Here is a 21,120-nt window from a genome sequence, read left to right as displayed (position 1 = left end):
CTGAGCGAACAGCTCTGCCCCTAGCAATCCACACAAGGACAGGTCCACACAATACAACTCCACATGTTGAGATGGGAGTTGGGAAGAGGAGAAAAGGGGGAGAAAGAAAAGAGGAGAGATGGGGGAGACAACAACAGGCATGGGAAGAAGGAATAGGAGAGAAATTGAAGGGGAAAGAAACAGCGAGAACGAACGTAGACAAGAGGCGTCACAACTTCTCCAAGCAAGACCCAGGGGGAAAACATGCAAAGGCGCAGCATGAAGACAGCATCTACAGAGGAGCCTGTCATCTCCCCATGGCCCCAGCAGCAACTGCGCCCCAGGGAGGCTCTCAGCAAGCAGGAGAGCGAGCAGAGGCTCCTGTTGCCCAGCACCATGAAGTTCTAACTCGGAGGATGTGGGAGGATTTCGTTCTCCTAGGCAGGAGATGTTGGCCACCCCGAGAGAGAAACAAGTTCCTCATTGCTGCCCCTGGTTTCTGGGTTTGCCACAACAGTGATAGGATAGCTGGGTTCTCTCAGATCTGGCATGGTGGGGTCACTAGGGAAAAAGAGGTTCAACAGAATAGGGAGTGGGGAGTAGAAGTAACCAATGAGAATGGAGTCCAGGCACTTTTCAGGAGTTGGAATGAAAGCTAGTCTAGAGCTACCTACCCCAAGGGCAACAGAGTCATAACTGGGGGACAACAAGGAAGAGTGGGAAGGTGCAATTTGGCCAGTCACTCTCACTCCTCTGTAGTATTTAACCAGGAAGCCATGGGAGGATCCTGGAGCAGGTGAGCTTATTAATGTTGCCTGCTGGTCCTCATCCTCCCTCCAGTCCTGGGGACTGCAGCATGACACTAGTAACCTCATACACAATTCCAGGGCCTCTTGGCTACTGACAGTTGTTTAGCTGCGGGTGATCGAAAACTATGTCAAGGCAGTCCTCTTTATGTTAGGCCATTCTTAAGACCTAAAGAGACTTAGAGTCCTGAATTAGAAAAATCAGCCTCTCTTGGCATTGCAAGGTGGAAAATGATAACTACTTCTCATCTAGAGAAGCCAAAAGCACTTAGATAAAAGACTCTCTCCCTCCCATGCAGGTGCTCAGTGCAGTGCCATGCTCTCAGAAGCATGGTCAGTGTCATCCGTGACCAAAATAAGCTTCTTTTTAGGTAACCATGAGAGAGAGAGCCTGCAGTGTCCTGGGCTTGTTGAAGAGACTCAATGGCCCCCCCTACAATGGCCATATTCTTTTGGCCTCCACCCAGAAGGATGGTAGAGAAAGGAGTCACCCATGTAGGGCAGGCTCCTGCAGTGCTGATCCCTTGTTCTTCCCTCTTGCTAACTCAACTTCCTTATGCCTAGAGGAGGGAGCTCCTGCCAAGGCCCTTTCTCTTGGAGGTCTGCATAGCAATTACAGGGACCTTGAAAAGCAATTTGGACCAAGGTTGAGGTCACACTTCAGTCTTAAAACAACCAAGAACAGGCTGCAAATGCAAGGAGTATGGGACAAGTGGTAACATACACTCGAGCTCCTTAAGATAACCTAATATTATGATTCTAAGAAGTGGGTGAGGGACCAGCAACCCCAGGGGAAGATCCAAGCCTTTGTAGGCTGGGTGGTGAAGAGAGGGACACTAAGCCTAAGGCTGCTGGGAAAACAGGGCAGAGGTTTGAGGGTAAGGGGAAGGTCCTAAATATTCATGTGGGTGCAGATAGGTCCCCAAGGGTGGAGATGCAAAGCAGATCTTGGGCATCCTGGGTCCCTTGGGTGCATGCAGGGTCCCGGGCTGCTGGGGAAGAGGTTCTAGATGTGTTGGCAGCAGGATGATGGGAGTCTGAGAGGGAGCAACTGCAGGGGCTCTGGGAGGGACTAGACATGGGCTGGGAGGTTACAAGCTGCAGCTAGGGGTGTCTGGGAAGAGCTCATTGTACAGCTGGAGCAGCCTGAGAAGCACAATGTGGGGAACCCAGAAGCCATGGGAATCCAGGAGCGGCAGCTGCCCCCCATGGGCAGTGAGGGAATGTGGTTTGGATCCCCTGTCAAGGAAGCGATGGCCCTGCCAAAGCCCCGTCCACCTGCCCACCCCCGCCCGCCCCCGAGGAGCTCCCTTACCTATTGAGCTGAGGAGAGGCTTGTCTCGACAACACTGCCCAGATAGCTGAGATCAATCAGAAACAAAGCAGTTACCAACACCGGCCAGGGGGAACCACCCACGCACACCCAGAGGGGAGGAGGGGGAAGCACAGCTAGCAGAGACCCACAGGCGAGGCCAGAGAATGGGGTGAGGGAGGAGAGGAGAGAGACGGAGAACCAGACGCACGATGGAACAAAGCAGGTGAGCGGGCTGCACAAAGCAGACAGGGCGACGACAGCATCTCCTGCAGACAGAGGCGGGACGCCCTAGCCAGAGCTCTCCTCCACCTCCCTACCTTCTCCACCCACCCACCAGGAGCCCCCGCAGTGGTACTGAGGGTGGGAGGTGGGCTTGCATTTCCAGGTACCAGAGAGGGTGGGAGGGAATGGGGGCAGGGGAAGGTTGCCGGGCTCCTCTTCCCCAGCCACCTACCAGCCCCTACCACCAGGCCAGCCTCCTCTGGAACTCTGCTCCCCTCCACAGGCGGCTACATCAAGAAGAAAGACCAAAGGACGGAACCAGAGGGAGAGAAAGAGAGAGAGAGAGGGAAAGAGACAGGAGAAAGGGAAGGGGATGGGGGAGATCAAGGGGTACTACAGAGTCATGGCAGGCTCTTCTGAGCAAGTCGGGTCAACCCAAAGGCAATGGAAACGAAAGAAAGGTGGACAGAGACTGACTAGAGAAGGAAGGAAGGGTGAGGAGAAGGAGGAGGAGGAAGGTAGGGTAGAAAGACAGAGAAGAAGAGGTATGGACAGATGTCCAGGCTGACTCTGGTACCTGGAATACCAGCTGCTACAGTTTAGAGTGTGCTCTCTCAGGCGGGCTGATCGCGGGAGCTTGTCTGTCTGTCTGTCTCTCTGCAGTTTCCTGTGAGGCACACAGGTGGGGATGGGGGATGTGGCTCCCAGCACACAAGGCCTAAGGTTTTTCTCCCAGCCTCCAGGATGCACCCTTCCTGTAGAGGCTGTGGACAGGGCCTGGAGTCCGGCGCTCACTAGGGCTACTAATGGGCAGGAGTTTGGGAACAAGCATCCCTTGACCTGGTAGTCCTAGGAAGTCAGGCTCTGGAGTCCTGCTTAGCAAGAAGGAGGGGTGAGGGAAGAGAAGGAGGCTATACAGGAGGTCTCTGGGCAACTCCAGGGAACCACAACCCAATGTCAAGATCATAGGGACTTGGAAGGCCTTGACTTCAAGGGCATTACTCACAGAAATCACTCCTACACCATGTTCCCCTCCCCTGCCCCAAACTCCCCAGTATGCTGTGGGCCTCCTGCGAGCTCTGGGCTGGGTGGAGAAGATCCCTTAAGCTCCTGGTAGAATACCTGGGCAGGTAAGCCTATCCCACCCCACCCCAGTGACCACACCCTGCCAATGCCGCGGTCAGAACTCCTACCAAAGGGATGCTGCAGCATGTCCACACAAGCCCTGTCATTGGGGCGATGGAAAGGTGGAGGGCAAGGTGAGGCATGTGGGGAGGAAGTTGACCAGGTGAGGTGGGTAAGAGACAGCAGCTCATACTCACCCTGAAGTAGGTAATGTTGTTGGGGGCTCTGGTCGGAGCAACTCCTCCCCCATCCTCCGAGGGGAAGGTGTCTGTCCAAACACATCCAAGTTGTCCCCAGGTGCCGCAGGGGCAGGGCCCGGCGGTGGGGAGGGGTAGCCTGTGGCCAGAGTGGTGAAGCCCATGGCGGGCCGGTAGCTGGGGCTCCCACTGCGACTGCTCTGGGAAGGGGAGCCCGTGGATGGCGTGGACTTTCGAGAGAAGCTGACTGCAGCTGGAGGCTGCAAGGTGATCTCCGACATCTCTGCCTGCTGTAGGAGGCCCGGGCGAGGCCGGGCACGGGCGGCGAGCTCTGGAGAGCCAGTGCGGGAGCTGAGGGGACTTTGGGTCAGAGGTGAGAGCCGGGAAGGCTGTAGCACCACTTGATGTAAACTGGGCTCGGTGCGCCGGGCCTGCCGGGGGCTGGGCCGAGGCCGGGGCTCATACCACCGGGTGTCCAGGCCAAATGTGCTGGGGCTGCCGTGCCCCCCGGGCTCAGCTGGCTCGGGGTAAGGCAACACGGGTATGCCCATACCTTGGCTGGTATGTCTTAGCTGCCCTTGGCTCACCAGAGGTTGCATAGGTCTGTCCTGCCACTTGGCGGCGGGCGGCACTGGGACAGGGCCCCTGCCTGGTGACTTGCCTGCCCAACCCTTTGGTGCCTCCAGAGACAGGATGCCTGGGTAGGCTGCGGGCACCTGAAGGGAGGAGGGGGGCAGTCCTCGGGGCAGGCAGGCCTTGGGCTGCAGACTCTCGGCCACATCACAGGGGTGCAGCTGGTGGGGGAACATCATGGCTGGGGTATCCAGCCCCCCAAAGGGGAATTCTGGCCGGCCCCAGGGCTCAGGGGAGCGCCCTCCCGTAGGGGTTTGAGTCAAGGGCAGCGTGCTGTTAGAAGCATTCTCTCCATTTTCCTCAGGGATGGTTGGGTGACTAAATGGCCCCTCTGTGTGCAGGGGTGGGGACGACATGACTGAGCTCAGGGGGCTGCCCACTTCTGGCATGTAGAAGGGTGGCGGTTCCACCTCCCCAGGGCTGCTGCTGCTCAGATACCCATAATACTGGCCATGGTGGAAGGGCCGGGGGGCAGGGGGCCTGGTTTGGCCGGTGGCCTGGAGTCGACCTCCCAGGCCACTGGGGCCCTCCAGCCCACGGGGCTGGAACCGAGGGCTATATGCTGGTGGTGGCAGGTAGGACTCCTGGCTGGAAGACAAGGGAGTCAGCTGGGACTTCAGGGCAGCCACAGATGTGGGCACCAGCGGGTCCTCATTCTCCTCGTCAGACTGACGGAACTCAGGGTACATGTCTGTCTCTTCTGCAAAGGGGAAGCCCTCAATGCGTCTGCTTTTCATGGAAGGCTCTATCTCAGAGGGATCCATTACAAAGCGGCCATCAGGGCCTCTGCTGATCAACTCGATGGGGGTCGTGGCCTCAGCCTCTGCCTCAGCCTTGGCCACACTGTACTTCTTGCTGCTGATGGCCCTCTTGGTCTTTTTGTATAAGGACAGCTCCTTCTCCCGTGTGGGACTCAGCATCCTCTTGGCTGCGGGCTGGCCCTGGTCATCGGAGGACTCAGATGGAGCACGAAGTGTGCGGATGCTCTCCGGACTCACCTTGCCAGAGGACAAGCTGCAGGGAGAGTAAGAGCAGGGTTAGGGTGCTTACACCAGCCTGTAGGGTAAGGGTGCTTATACCAGCCTGCAGCTTCTTTTCATTCTCTTAACAAAACACACTACCACCCAGGAGGGCAACACCGAAGAAACAGAGCAAAGATGGGCTGAATATTTTGGTGAGAAATACTCTGGCCAATTCTCAATTGTCTAGACATGTATTGTCCGTTTTTGGAATGCACACCCACATTGCTACTTTTATTCTGGCCTACCCCTATATTTGGCACACTCTGTCTAAGCACACCTCCAACTGCATTCCCAGGTTGTTCAAGAAATTCAACCTCATTTTAATACCAACTTAAGTATAACACATCATTTAGGCTAATCTGTTAGGGGATAAAAAATTATAGAAGTACATCACAAGGCTAAAGAGAAATAAATAACCTATTGATTTGGATTATCTACACTACCACTCCCTTCATCTCTATGGACAACTTAAAAGTAACATGCAGATCAGTCAACAGCTAAGAAACACAGAAATGGGGCAAAGCAAGGCAAACTGTCCACCTACATCTAGGCTTCCCATCCTCCCCACATACCAACAACAGCCGAGACACTTACGGAGACTCAAGACTCTTCCTGCAGTGAGTGATGGAGAGCGGAGGGTCTAGAGGGGCAAATGAATGGAGAAAGCCCTCTGAGTCCTGAATTCACAAAAACACAGCATCCCACACCCTGGTATCAATGCAGATCCACACAAGGGAAGGCACTGTGTTTGTACTGCATCTTCAAGTTCAGCTCAGAGGCCTATGCCCACCACCAGACCCTGCCTTCCCTTCAATCTTCCCTGTAACCTGCTTCCCTCCTCTCTTTCAAATCAAGTCCCACACTGGCAGCTCTATTAGCAGATACCAGTTTCCCAAATTCCAAGGAAGAGGAGAGACTGGGTTGAAGGAGGATGCTACAAATGGTCCATCCTTACTGATGAGGAGCATTTGAAACAGGGCCACATAGAGAAGGGGAGGAGACAGACACCTACCTTTTTTTCGCTTGAGCTTGCGCTTGCGCTGCTTGTTGACAAAGCAAGCAGCCAGAGTGCTGAACAAGATGGCAGCTGCCAAGAAGCAAATGGTAGCAACAATTCCAGCCAATACAGGCCGGGCCAGCCCATCATCAGTCAGGTCCGGCTGTGGGAAGATGTCTGCAAGGGAGACCAGGGAGCACTATAGGTCCCATCCCTCTCCACAACCTCCTCTCACCCAGACACTCCATCTCCAAGTTTCTTCCCCTATTGCTGTATAATAGGCAATGTTGGGGCTCAGCCTCGAAGCTCAACTCCAACACTAAGGAGGTGTGGTTATGTGAAGAGGAAAAGAAACAGCATCCATTTCAATGATCATCTATATTTGTCTAGTTCTTTACTTGGTGCAAAACATTTCTGTGCATGTTATTAGATCTTCTCACATTAACCCCATGAGCAAGACAGAGCACACAAACTGCTTTCACTCCCTAAATGTAAACACTGTGATTCACTTTGAGTGACCAGCTCATGTTACATCAGTATCCTAATCACAGCCCAGTTGTTTTGACCTCCAGTCCAGGAATTTCTGCTTTTTCCCATGCCATGTCTGCCAAATGGGAGCCCAGGGGTGAAAGCACTTTGACAGTAAAATTCTAGAGCAGGAGAGGGCTTGTTGCAATAGTATTCGGACCCATCTATTTTCAACTCAATACAGACAGGCATGCAGCTTCCTATAGCAAGGATTAGCATGCCCAGGTCACCTAAGTTACAGAAGATGCTAGAGCTGGCAGGGAAGGTAAAGATGGGTTCAGTTCTCTCATTTTATACATAAAGATCTAAGCCTTACTATGGACTCAAATTCCCAGAGCTAGTTAGTACCAGAGCCACGACTGGACCCCAATCTATTATATTTGACCCAAAAGACAACTGTATCAGTAAGTGCCACTCTTAAGGTTCATCAAAGGGAAATTCGATATATAGTGATATATTTGGCCACAAGTCCTTGCTATGTCAATAATAATAATGGATAAAAATAATCCAAATTATGCTGATGGGCTGAGTGGAAATTGAATGCCACAGCCTTTGCAAATGGGGGATTTAAATACAGGGAATGCTGAGATTGCTACATCCTCATTGCCTGTGTGGAATCATCTGACTAGGCATGTTTCCTTTCGGAGGCCAAGCAGAAAGCTACTGAATACAGAAGAGTTTACAAAAATGAGCCCACAAAACGCTCAAGCCTTCAACTTTGGCTTTGGCTGTTAGCTTCCTTGTTCCTGCATCTCTCTGAGTCTTCCCTGGAGAGAAGCCAAGACAGAAGTAAGTAAAGTTCTACTGCCTATAGCAGGTAACTCTATTTTACAACAAAACCCTAGGGTGCCTAATATATATGACAGAAATCACACTCCAATTCTTCCCCTCCCCCAAGTTCCCTTGAAGCTCCAGTTCTGCCCTTCCTCAATCTGGCCTCATCAGTGCTTCTGTAACTTCAGGAGGCTCAGTGAGTGAGCTTTTGGCCAAGATCCTTGTCCCTGGTCCCAGAGGCCTCTGTGCATGCAGAGCCCAAGGAAATGGGGCCATGGTTTGCTTGCTATGCAAGAGCCTCTTCCATACCAAGGATACTGCTTCCTTGGGGGAGGGGACTTTGCTCTGTTTCAGGAACTTGAGCTGGAGAGAAGACGTGTAGAAACTGGACTGGTGCCAAGAGAAAGAGAGATAAATGGAGAAAATGCTAGGGAGTTGGCTTTATTTAGCCTGAAAAAAATCTAGGGAGAGGAAGGAAGGCAAGAAAACAACACCAAACAACAATTTTCCAAATAAAACCCATATAATTATAAAGAAGCCTATAATAGGCATCCAATAAACACTTGTTGACCCTCTGTTTCTTCCCTCCAATGCATGTCCCACCCCCAGAACACAGTACAGCACTAGAGAAAACAGAAAATGTATAGCAAAACAATATTTAAATCAAGTTCTTTGTGACAACTATAATGAGATTTGTTGAATTTCCTTCTATGGTTATCCCAAAGAACTGTCAGAAAACCAGCTTTTTAATAGGATAAAATGCCATGCATCATGGAAGCATGGATCTGAAGGGTTTCAGAAATGCTTTGACTATGCAGTTTCAACTAAATATCTTAGTTTCCAGCCCAATCTGTCCTGTTTCACAAAAGGACTTTCATGCAGTTCTGGGGTTTTATGTCCCTATTACTATAGCAGTACCTCCACCCCCAAAGTACCTGTGCTGGAGACTCCGGCGATGTTGCTGGGCTCACTGATCAGATCCTGCATGACAGCCAGAACCCGGAACTCATACCAGGTGTCCTACAGCACCAGGAACAACACCTAGTCAGTGGAGGAACCTGAGACACTACTTCTTCCATCACTATAGATCCTGAAAATGACTTCCACAGAAAGAGCACCTGAGTACTGGGGTCCCTGGTGAGTATTTAATGGTGACTGCTAGCATTGGCCAGTTGCTATGGTATAAATATTCCCACCATGGCTGATATAAAGCTACAGACGTGAGGTCACTGAAAGACTTGCACAGATATATGTGCAATGGGCTCTCAAAAGTCACTGTGAGCCCATCTCAGCATACCACTAAATGAGAGTCCAGGGGAAAAAGACAGAATGATAACATGAGATTGGATCTGAGCTGCTTCCTCTCCCAATAGAGACACATGCATGATTAAGGAGAGATTGCTTGAAAAAAAAAAAAAAAAGTATTTTCCTCCAGTGGCTCTAAATTGTTAAAAGACACATTCTTTGTTGGGCTAACCTAGGGGACAATCCTTCTGGGACCTCCTCTGCCCATCCCTCAGCAAAAGCTAAGGACAGTGTTTTGAACACATACATTGGCCTCTCACCCTGCCCTAACTGGTGTTTGTCCTTAAGAAAAGCCATCTATGCAGCACAAGTACCCCGTGCCACCAAGCAGGCCCTGAACCTGAGGGACCTCAGCAGCCATGACCCAAGGAATCCAAACCTTGATAGCAGACCTAGGAGAATCCAGGAATGTTATAGGGAGGAACAGTGTAGGGCTTAGCCTCAGGCCCCTGATCTGAGTTACTCCAAGTTTCTGGTGGCTCTAGAAAGAGTTGTGACACTTCCAGAATCTGGGAAGAAGAGGCAAGGAAAAGCAAGGCCCCCACCTGTGATAGATCCTTGGCAAAGAAATCTCCATCAGTGCCTGGAATGGCATCATCTAGCATCTCCCAGCGCTCCCCGACTCGGAATTCCATGATATAGCGATCAATAGGGAAGCTGTGATTGGCAGGTGGGAGCCAGGACAGGAGCACACCCTGCTGGGTCCGATTGGCTGTGAGGCACCTTGGTGGGGTAACCAGCACCAGGGGTTCTGGAGTTGTAATAGGGAATGCTGCAGCAGAGGGAAAAGGAAGATGGCATCAGGAACACTGAGGTGGCCATGTCCTCCCCCACCCATGTTGGGAGAAAGAGTCGACCAGGAACCAACCAATGCACCATTTTAGAGGGGAAGAGGATGTCACCTAGAGTGGCCCTCCTGGTCCAAGGGAAGGGAAGTCAGGGACAGTGGCTACCATCAGAGTAGGTCTAAAGAACATACATGAAGGAATCAGATATGTACTTAAAAGGGAAAAAATGGGAACTATAGGGAAGAAGGAAGAATTAAGTGTAATTTAAATACAATCATACATCGCACAACATTTTGGTCAGTAAGGACCCATATATGGTACTGGTCCCATAAGACTATAATGGAGCTAAAAAATTCCCATTGGTGAATAACATAGTAGCCAATGTAACATCATAGAATAATGCTTTATTCAAATGTGTGGTGATGCTGTGCAAACAAACCTTTTGTGCCGCCAGTCATGTAAAACTGTGGCACATACAATTGTGTACAGTACAGAATACTTAAAAATAAGCAACAATGTCACTTGGTTTACGTATTTACTATACTATACTTTTTATCATCGCAGTATACTCCTATTTATTTAAAAGAAAACATTTCCTATAAAACATGACCTGTTCCAACAGCATCAGCTTCATACATCTCATGTTTACAGTGTCTCTTGATCACATCACTTTCTCTTGGGCTGTACCATTCAGGTTTGCTTAAGTACACTCTATAGTGTTCACACAAGGATAGTATTGCTTAATAGCACATTTCACAGGGATCCTCAGATTGCACCCCTGCTAATAAGTGACATATGACTGTATCTTTTGTTCCCTTCCTAGAAACTAGGAAAATCTTCCTGTGGCACACTGTTTACTCTCTCAATTCCATTCTTAGCCCAGGGACACAAAATGAGGCCCAGCAGAGGTACTTTAGATCTGGAGGTGAGCATCCTACCCCTGCTGCTCATCCTTGTGGAAGTACAGGAAAGGATTATGACAATAGGGCCTGAGTTGTGCCCCTGACTCTACCTACCAAGAGCAAAACAAAAAAGAGGAGGGCAAACACATCAGTAGGAAAAAGATTCCCAGTCTCCCCTGTAAACCCCACAGGACATGTAAACATGTGGCCTAATGAGGAAGGGCAAAATAGAAAAGCTCTTCTTTCTATCTGAGGATGCAATAGGAATTTGGCTAAATATATTATGACATTGGACCAGACAAATCCAACAGAAGAACATGACAAGTCATCAAAGGGAACCACTATAGAGAGTACTTAGTAAGGTACTAAGCCCTAAACAATAGCTCTAGACCATGGTCATTATCATCTTTATCCCAGCTCTGTGAGAAAATAGCCCCAGACGTACCAGTCCCGGACCCTCACCTAAAGTGTTCACAGTGACCACCTCACTGAAGGCGCTGGTTCCCAGCTTGTTCTGGGCCAGGACACTGAACTGGTATGCAGTCTCAGGCTCCAGGGTGTCCACCAGCAACCAGTTAGGGCCCGGTGGCACTGACAAGGACAGCCAGTCATGGGGCCCAAACTGTGCCCGCTTCATCCTGGCAGAAAAAAGAAAGAATGGGGGACAAGGGGTGGGGTGGGTCACACTGGAGAGAAGAGCATGCATGCAAGGTCCTCAAGGATAAGGCAGTGAGAGGACAAGCATTCCCAGGTTCCAGGACAGGAAGAGGGGATGGCCAAGGTAGGGTGACCTGTCTGGCTCTGGCTGTGCCAACCCTCATGATGCAGGGTCACCTACTACCACTGGTACCTCTACTACATAAAGGCAGTCTCCCATATAAATCATGCTAAAGACACTGATAAGATTACGAGCTGCACTGTGGGACAATTCCATCTTGCACACCCCTAAGAGTAGGCTCTGTCTTGGGAGTACTGGGAAGTAAAGATAAGCATCTGTGTAATAGCAGGACTAGGGAAGGAACCCAGGTGACCATGGCTGCCTACCTCCCAGGGAGAGCTCAAAGTGAGACCCAGAATAACCCAGGAAGCTCATTCAGTCCAATCAGATTTGGGTCATCTGAGGATGTCCAAAGAATATGGCAAAAATGACCAGAGGTTTTCTCATGGTGGTACCAGGATCCCTAAGGCCCTAAGGGTTAGAAATCATAATCTAGGAGGTCACACTGTGTGTGTGTAGGGATGAGTGTTTTCTATTGTTCTAAAGGGCCCCCAAACTTCCAACAGGCAATGAAGCCACCTACTGCAGGTGCAGTACCACCACATTACCACAGAGAGGAGACATTGTCCTGTGGGATTGGCCCACTTTGGCAGACCTGCACTGTAACTTATCTGATGCCCACAGGCTTCCCCTCTAGGTTTAAAGGCCGCTACCATGTATGCCCAGGAGGGTGAGCTGAGGCAGCAGAAAGCATAGCAAAAAGAAGTAGCGTCAAACATCTGAGTCAGTACAGGGAGAGTTGGAGGCAGTCAGAAAAGAAAAGAGGGAAAGAAACCTCCCCAACCTTGGCACCCACCTTTTCCCCACCTAGGGCACCAAAGCAAGTGAGCAGAGTATGATAAAGCAATGCAGATGAGCAGCCGTGTGGAACAGCACCACAAGCAGCAAGGAAGCCCCCAGATGTGTGCCCAACCCTTCCACTCGGGCACCCCCAAAGATGGCTTAGCCATGCCAAACACCCCTTCCCCTAGCCAGCATCTTGTAGCAGCCCCTGGGTGGTATGAGGAGTTCCCTCCCTTTGCCCTGGCATGGAAGGAAAAGAGATAATGAGTTTGAATGATGTTCTGGTTGCAGCTTCCCCCCCCCCTCCAGGAACACATCACCTATCCAAAATTCAAGATACCCAGGATATTCAGCCTGAGAACAACCCTAAACACTATGACAGAAAAAGGAGCAGGCTCCCTTCTTAAGCTCCTGTGCTGTTGAGGAGCATCTCATGGGGCCTCCAAGAGTCCCCCTGAATTCTGCTCTGACATCTGATTTTTTCCCCCTCCCCACACACTCAGACTGAGCCTGGCTAGAAACATAGGCCCAGGTGGGAGAGGAGAAAAGGAGGAAGGGGGGAGGTCTGACCTCCCTACACAAGGACGTGAACAGTGACACAGGCGGAAGTTCTTAGCTCAGGACAAGAGTGTGGAGAGACAGAACTCTACAGTGATGGGAGGGAATTCCACTGGACTTCTCTTCCACCATTCCTGTACCTCCTGTGCTTACTCTGGTTCACACATTTTTTAAATCTTTACTTATCCTAAAGTTTAGACAAAAATCTCACATCACTGCATCTGGCTGAATTAATAATGAGACATGAAAACAAATAGATATAGGATTCTGCAAAGTGCAGCTGCTGGAGACAGGGTCAGTAACGTGAACAGAAGCTCTCCATACTGGCTTCTAGAACCACTGGGCATGGGAAAGAATCAAAAGTATACCCTTCATTTCAGGTCAAGCTATTTCATAAAGTTCTTAACAATTAGGAATCTCTTCCAGATTCCAGAGGAACCTCAAAAAAAAAAGAACAAGAGATACACCAGATATGGTGGCATATGCCTATAATCTCAGCAACTCGGGAGGCTGAAGCAGAAGCATCACAATTTCAAGGCCAGCCTCAGCAACTTAGCGAGGCCCTAAGCAACTTGAAAGACTCTATCTCAAAATAAAAAGTAAAAAGTCTGGGGATGTGGCATAGTGGTTAAGCACACCTGTCTTCAATCCCCAGTCAAAAAAAAAAAAAAAGAAAGAAAGGGAGGACACAACAGGTGTGGGGGGTTTATCTCAAGCTGGGAAAGAGCTACGGAGGGTCACAGACAATTTACGCAAAGGCTCAAACAGACTTCCCTAATCTTCAGGGTGGGAACTCAGGAGTGCTGAATCCCTTATGAATCCCCAGAGCCCATAAGAACCTAGTCACTGTCTGACCCACTTTGCTGTCTACAGGGCTAGCAGGCTCAGACCCAAAATCTCCTTGGACCCTCTACCCACCCCAGGACTGCCTGTGTTGGACAGGAAAGGGAGAAGCAGAGAGCAAAGCATGCGGGGCTGACTCACAGAGGTCCGTACCAAACTGAGAATGTCTGCTCGTAGCCTCCATCATAGCCTGGTTCCCAGGACACGTTGGCAGTTGTCATGGAGACCTGGACCCGGACACTGCCCGGGGCATGGGGGCTGGTGCCTGGAGACCAAGGGAGACCTCTCAGACTGAAAGGAGCTGAACCCATTTGCTGGGCACCCATAATCTTGCTGCAGGGAACTCAAGAGAGACCAAAGTATAGAGTACCAACATGCGATACCTCAAATGGTTGAAGACAAGTGGAATCTCTGAGGTGCTGCCACCCACCCCCCCGACCCTACCAATATCAGATAGAGAAGCCTATCTCACCATGCAGTCTAGTCTCACTAGCAAGAGGCCACCTGAACTTTAAGAGTACAGAACTAAGGGTAATCTGAACCTTCTTCAACCCAGGCCAAACTCCTGTGCTCCTCTGAGGTCCTGAGCAAACAAAAAGTGTCACTTCCTATAAAGAGTCACCTTACATCCAAACACTGGTGTGAGACAACCCAACATGGCAGGTAATACAGCAACTCAGGTCTGAATCCTGGTCCCACCTGTTATATGACACTGATCAATGTGCTAAGTCCACACCAGTCTCATTCTAATGTAACCTGGGGATTCATCAGCTCCCACCTCCCAGGTTGTAAATGACTAGGTATGCAGACCAGTTGGTTCAGAGCGCAACACTGAAGGTGAATGCTCAGAGACAGTTAGCCATAGTTATGATTATGGCTCAGAACCCAGTGGAACAGACAGGCTACAAGGAGACAGGCTGAGGTTGGGGATGCACACCATAGGCAATCAGACCCAGAAATGCCTGCAAATAGGAATACCAGTCACTTTCTCCTGCACCAGTCTCCTATGCCAGCTGAGCACTCAGGCCTCAGCTTGTTTCCCTGTCCAACATGCCACATGGCCCAACTGTCCCTCATTTCAGTTCTACCAGCTTTCCCACAGCTCTTTAAATTCCAAGTCTCCAGTGTCCCTGTTGACCACACAGCTGCATTTTTTTTATCAGGTGGGTTTCTAGGTACATTTATTTGCCTGTCCTTCCCAAGAACTAGACTCATGTGGACCTTCATTTACAGAGCCTGCAGAGGACAAAGGCTCTGGGGTCAAGGATGGACTGACCTAAGAAGGATAGCTGCAGAGCATGAATAGTAGAATGCCCCTTTGGTGTCCAATGCCCAGACCCAACTCTGCCCTACCACCCACCCCGCCCAGCCCACTGTTCACATACCAATGACAGTGAGGTGGGTGCTGGCAGTGATGCTTGTGACCACATTAGTGGCAACACATTCCCATTCCCCGTGGTCCTCCTTACTCAGAGCACGAAATTGGAGACTCCCGCTGGGCAGGGCACTGTGCTTGCTTCTGCTGGGCTTCCCTACCTTGGCCAAACAAGAGGACAAGGAAAACATGGGAGCAGAGACCAAGGTTAGGAAAGGAGCAGACAATAGCTCAAGAGTCTGAGGAGGATAAGGATGTTGAAGGACAATCCCCAGGCCCTTGGGAACCACACCCTCCCACTGTTCCTTCTCAGATCACCCACTGATCTACATCCCCCTTAACATCCGGCTTGACATCTGACCCATGAGAGTGGGTCCAGAGCAGATCTGGTCACTGGGTTCTCCCACCTACACCACAGCCCAGGAGATCAAGAGCCCAGGTACCTTTCTCCAAGTGATGACAGGGAAGGGGTCCCCTGCAGCTGCACAGGGGATGAGCAGCTCCCGGCCAGCCTCCTGCCTATACTCCCAACCTGGTAGCACCGTGAAATACGGGGGATCCTGAGGGAAGCAAAGGCATGAGCGTGAAGTTGGGCTTTCAGGTGCCCCCCACTCATGAAGCCACATGCAGCCCTAGAGTCTCACCTTCAGGACAAGCCGTGCAGGTGCAGACTGGCCCATGGTCCCCAAGGTATTGTAAGGCACACAGGTGTAAGTGCCAAGAGCCTCTTCTGTGGCCTCCTCAATTCGGATAGAGCCATCCTCCATCAAGGTCCAACCCAGGTTCTGCCAGAGACAGACAAGAGCAGAGAACAGTGGTCAGGGAGCGGATGCCCTGACCCACCACTCCAGACAGAGCACAGGACAGAACAGCAGCTACAGCCTAGGGCAGGCGCCACCTAGGTGCCCTGGGAAAACAGCCAAACCTCTGTGGGACTTTTTTTTTTTTTTTAATCTTTTTTTTTTTTTTTTAGAGATGGAGGAGCTCTGGCAGAGAACCAGAACCCAGAGCTAGCAAAGGGATCAGAAAGGCACTTCTCATTCTGAATGCCAACAAGCATCTCACTCGCACCTTCTCCACCTGCAGGGGGCGGCCGTCCTTGTTCCACTTCACCACGGTGGCTGGTGGCTCTGCATCCACAGGGCAGCGGATATAGCCATGGATTCCCACGGGCACATAAATTACAGGGGGCATGTTGAGGACACGGGCTGGGTCTGCAAAGGGGTAGTGTGGGTGGGAGAGAAGAGCTCTATGAGAAAAGCCAGATGAGAAATCTAGGCAGGAGATGAGCCAGGACACAAAAGGCACTGTGCTTGCAAGGCACACCGTCATATCTATCCAGCAGTCAGCAAATACTTACCACATGGCTCCTCAGTGCTCAACACAGCATTATGGGCCAGGGCCACAATGGTTAATGGGGGCCAATAAACCTAGCTCTCTGGAAATTCTGGCCCAGGGGGCACACATAGCCAGCCAGGTCAGGCTGCAGACTTTTGTCTGCCACATCTACCATGTTTTTAAGAACTTTAAGCATTTTTAAAGAATGCTTGGTGGCATTTAAAGGCCCCAGTTTTCAGTTCTCCTAAATTCCTCAATTCACAGATATTCTCCATGTCCAATTCCCTCAGCCCCTAAATTCTGAACCTCAAAGCCAACAGTGGCCATGTCTTTCCCCTATAGTTCTTTATCCCAAGGTCTCTCTTGAGCAGCAAGCAGTTGGCTCTCTCTGCACATCCTGAGCCAACATAGCAACTTCAGTTCTAGGCATGAGGCTATCATGGTGTAATCACAGTGGGTCCTTTTTCTCCTCTCTATTCCTTCTGCTGGTTGTTCAGCTCCCTCTGCCTCTGTTTTGTCATTGGCCTCTGCAGTTGAAATGCAGAATCAACCCTGGCCACAGCAGATGAAAGGCTCTGAGACAGAAGATAATGGCCCTGGATCCCTGTGATGCAGCTGAGTCACCTCCGTTCATTTCTCCCCAGTCCCTCCAAGGGTTATGGAGAAGGATCCAGAACTAGGGAGGCTGTGAGGATGAATGAGCTGGTAACTTTTAAGCATTTGAGCTCTTCAGAGAACAGCATTACATAAATACCAGGCCAAGTTATATATTTAGACATAGCTTCCTACTTTTGTATGATAGAGTCTTTTTTTTTTTTTCCTTCAAGGTTTTCAAAGGGTTTATGAATGGGAAATACTCTGAACACTGATCTTCAGCAGAAATAAAGATCCTCTCACCCACCTGTAAATCTCAGCCCCCTGGATTCTCTTTGAAGGCAGGAAGGAGGTAAAAAAGGACAAGTGGGAGTGGGTGGTGGTGCCGGCGCTGGGGAGAGATGGGGAAACCAAACACTTCTCCCAGCAGAAAGATGGCCTACATCTTCCAGCATGGAATCTGCATCCTAATTAGGGTCATCATCCTTCTGAAGACCACCCCTTTTCACACCCCTGTCCACCACAGTCATTGCCATCTTCTTGTTCAGGTGGCACACCTGCATACAGCCCAGAGGGATAGGAGACATCTATGAGATGGAGTCTGCTCCTTCCTTCAGGATCTTCAGCTTCTGGACAACTTGGACATATCCCAAGTCACTTAGGAGCAATTTCTTCACCTACTAGTCAGGTTTTCACCCAATGTTCTGGGTGTCACAGCACTTTAAAGCTTGGAACTTATACTATACCATGCTACAAGTCCTTTCAAGTTGCTGTCAGTAAAACTGGAGAACAGAGACCTTTGCCATCCCACGTAGTCATTCCACAGAGATGAGAAGATGATACAAGTCTGAGGTGAGGGGTTCAATGAGGCTCAGTATTCCATCTTGGCTCCACTACCTTGGCCACTCAAGGGCAATTGTGTCCCAAACACTCAGCTTGGTGCAGCAGAGTTGGAGGAGTTCTACCTCTTCGGGCCACAACTATTCCTCTACTTCTCTTCAGCTCCTAGGCTGACTAGGGGCCAGCCTGTCTCCAGACTGCTATACTTCTCACTCCTGCCACTCTGTGCCTTGGGTGTATGCGATTCTCCCATACCAGCCCTCCAATGATGAAGTGTCTGTCACCTACAGCAACATTGTGGAGCCTTTGCTGTCTGAGTGATGGGGCTATCCACAAATCAAAAGCAGGATATTAATCCTCATTACTCATCCTTCTTTCTCTGTCTTTCTCACAATGCTCAGCTTGCCAGGGGGTGGGAAAGCAACCAAAGACACTCAAGTATTAAAGATTAGCAAACTGAATTGTTGTGCTCACACAGAGGGCCTCAATCGTTCTGGCACAAGAATGAGGCTCATTCATTTGGGATCTCTACAGCCCTGGAAAGGAGCAAGGAGGCAGACACAGGGAGCCAGGCATGGCAAATGGACCAACCTATTCCAGAAGAGGGTCCTCTTCCCCTCACCCCAGGTTTGGCCATAATGTGGAAAGACAGAGTGAGGCTGGCAGAAAAACTAACCCTGTACTGGTTCTAAGCTGTGCTCCCTTAAAAACCTGAGAGAAAAATCAACCAACAGTGACTGGTTCAAGGTATAGAATTCAATGCCAGAACAACTATTCTGAAGGGAAATTGTTCAAAGAGAAGTTCAGATTATCCTTGAACCAGACCTATGCTTGGCTGATGCAATGAATTAATGATCACATAGTGATGCCTGACCCATAGAAGATGCCTAGCAAGAGTTAGCCCTGTCCTGGTTTGTTCTTTCCTCCATCCACACTCCCCTGAAAGCTGCTTAGTCTTAGCTATCCTCCAGCCTCCAATCTGGGTAATGTGGCTTGAATCTTTTGGAACACCCACAAATGCTCTCCCTCACCCCTACTCACACTGCACAGTCAGGTAAGCCGAGGCAGAGGGGGAGCGCCCCAGGCTGTTGCTAGGAACGCAGGTGTACTTCCCAGCATCCTCTGGCTTCACCCGGAAGATGATCAGCGTCCCATCAATTAGGATGCGCACCCTCAGCTTCAGGTCGCTGCAAAGCCAGCAAGGAAACAAGGAGGCGAGTGCTATTGGTAGGTAGGAGAAGAGGATCTCATAGCAAACACTCAAGCAAGGGTTGCCTTCACCTCCCCTAGGTGCAGCAAGGAGACCCACTATTCCTGTCACTCTTGAGTCCCTCTCTCATGGTCCTTTCATGCAAAGACTGGCCTGAGTATGTGAGACACAAGACCCAGACTTTCCACTTTCCCCCCTTCTGCAAGTCTCTGGAGCCCACAGGCAGCCTGCAAAGCCCATGTTTAGAGCCCCTTCCCCCTGCTGATCTGGGAAACCCCTGTGAGCTGCTCACTTCTGGAAGTAGACATTCTCATCCTGCCAGTACCAGGTGTAGGTGAGATTGCCGGGATACGCCTCTGCCCTGCAGGTGAGCAGAGCATCCTGGGAGATGTTGACGGTGATGTTCTCAGGAGGGGAAACAATAAAAGGAGGCCCTAGAGAGAACAGGAAACAAACATCACCTCCTGATGGGGCAGAGCAATGACACCAAGCCTCCCAGGAAGGTCTGAGGTGGTCAGGGAGGAGCACTATGGGCAGTACAGCCTGAATAGTTGTCACAAAGACTTCTAGCCACTACAGGCTCAAACATCCTCCCTCTACCCCACCCTCATGTTCCCAGACCAGCCATCTATCCACCCCACACACAAACCCTTCCTGCAAAGCTTGAATAGGAGACATGCAGGAGGGAAGAAGTCTGGTTTATAAAAATCTGCAGTAAAGAATAATCTTGTTTCTGGAGGAGACAGAGCCTTGTGACTGCTTAGTTGCCAGAGGTAAAGATGGCAACTCAGCAGAGAAGAGGCTGGGGGCTGAAGGGAGAGTGAAATTCCAGCAGTTCCTGGTACTTTCTGTGGGAAAGAGAGGCAGAGCTGCAGCCAGCTCTTTCCTGAGAGGGGCAGCTTCCAGCCAAGCTATAGAGGGACCTCTGGCCCTGGCTGCTGCTCAACCCTTAGGACAGAAGGAGCAAATACTATTGTAGCCACTCTCTCAGCCAGACACAGCTGCCACCAACTCTCCCTATCCCTCCAGCAGGTGGTAGGTGGAGAGGCAAAAACCTCTCCACAGGATTCCACACATTCTGGGCAGTGAGTATCCAACCCTTCTGGGGCACTCCTGGGACCAAGGCTGGACAGAGTGGCATCTCTCGGTGCTGACTGTACAGACCCAGCTCTGCCAAATGCTCTTGGTGTTGTTTAAATGTCTGGGGCTTGGATCAAATCCTTATCTTTATTTATTGATGCCATCACTAATGGATAGATAACCCAAGGGAGGTCTCCTCTTTTGAGGAGGTGCAGGCATGGTAGAGATGCTATCCAGACAGAGGAAAACCAGAAATCCACTTAGCACAGTGCTTCCCTGCTACACTGTGTGATGCTCTTTCCCAGGCAGGCCAGGATGAAAGATGCAACCAGTGAGCTATGTGTGATACAGGAGCCTTTGTCCAGCTTTTGTGGTCTGCCCGTATCTCCACCACCCCCAGCTATGAAACCTATAGCCCAGGAAAATACCACTGTAGCTCAGCAGGGTTGGGCATCCCCTGCAAGAGCTCAGGAGGAAAAGAGGAAATAGTCCATCTACCTTGTACCAGCAGGTGGGTTGTGTGCATAGCCTCCCCCTGGATACTGTATGCTCGACAGGTATAGGCGCCTCTGTCCTCACGACTGACTGATGTCACCGTCAGGCTGCCGTCACTCACCTAGGGGTGGAGAACAAACACAGTTCACACCCACCTCTGGGCCCCACAAATGTAGCCCTCAGGCTGAGAGATACAGGCAAAGAAGCTGGACTGGAGAAGGTCCCAGGAACACATGCATCAGGGGATCCAGAGAGTAGGTGCCTCCTTATCTATCTGTCTCCCTCCAAGACACCCAGAGGGGATGCCTGCAGCCAGGCCAGGCTGTGGGCTTTTCTGCCTCCACCTTCTACCTGCACAGTAGTGTCAATAGTCATCTGCCTTGCGGGGGAGAGAAGGGTAGGGAGGGAGGGTGAAGAAGAGTGACTACAGCAGTCCCAGCCTATAGCCACGCTCACCTGGTACTTCCCACTAGCACCGAGGAGCGTTCCCTCCTTGAGCCAGGTGACGATGGGCTTGGGGTTCCCAAAAGCTGTGCAGGTCATGGTAATACTGCCACCCTCCTTGGCCTCGATGTACTGGGGGGGTGTTTCTGTAAAGGTGGGAGGGGCTGCAAAGGAGACCACGAAGGTGAG

The 21,120-nt window shown here is 50.7% G+C and overlaps 1 protein-coding gene across 5 annotated transcripts in view; it reads right to left on the bottom strand.

Moving 5' to 3' along the window:
• Nucleotides 1-21,120, bottom strand: part of Igsf9b (immunoglobulin superfamily member 9B) — a 53,849-nt gene that overhangs the window by 13,776 nt on the left and 18,953 nt on the right. The window contains exons 4-20 of one of the 5 annotated variants that reach the window (XM_046432808.2): nt 20,944-21,095; nt 20,491-20,608; nt 19,205-19,346; nt 18,744-18,889; nt 16,002-16,144; nt 15,575-15,715; nt 15,374-15,490; nt 14,941-15,091; nt 13,697-13,820; nt 11,056-11,231; nt 9,449-9,675; nt 8,534-8,618; nt 6,312-6,473; nt 5,894-5,939; nt 3,645-5,291; nt 2,900-2,989; nt 2,101-2,146 (exon numbers count right to left, since the gene is read on the bottom strand). In XM_046432808.2, coding sequence (XP_046288764.1) covers nt 2,101-2,146; nt 2,900-2,989; nt 3,645-5,291; nt 5,894-5,939; nt 6,312-6,473; nt 8,534-8,618; nt 9,449-9,675; nt 11,056-11,231; nt 13,697-13,820; nt 14,941-15,091; nt 15,374-15,490; nt 15,575-15,715; nt 16,002-16,144; nt 18,744-18,889; nt 19,205-19,346; nt 20,491-20,608; nt 20,944-21,095 — 3,713 coding nt within the window. Of the gene's footprint in view, nt 1-2,100; nt 2,147-2,645; nt 2,990-3,644; nt 5,292-5,893; nt 5,940-6,311; nt 6,474-8,533; nt 8,619-9,448; nt 9,676-11,055; nt 11,232-13,696; nt 13,821-14,940; nt 15,092-15,373; nt 15,491-15,574; nt 15,716-16,001; nt 16,145-18,743; nt 18,890-19,204; nt 19,347-20,490; nt 20,609-20,943; nt 21,096-21,120 lie in introns of those variants that run through there. The other 4 variants (XM_046432809.2, XM_058575265.1, XM_046432806.1 and 1 more) reach the window with 4 other exon arrangements.

This window comes from Marmota monax, unplaced genomic scaffold (assembly GCF_021218885.2).
Source record: "Marmota monax isolate L192 unplaced genomic scaffold, Marmota_monax_Labrador192_F-V1.1 WCK01_AAM20220418_F8-fsc00062, whole genome shotgun sequence".
NCBI classification, from domain to species: Eukaryota; Metazoa; Chordata; class Mammalia; order Rodentia; family Sciuridae; genus Marmota; species Marmota monax.
The sequence above is the reverse complement of the archived record's forward strand: the minus strand, read 5'-3'. Positions and strand labels throughout refer to the sequence as shown.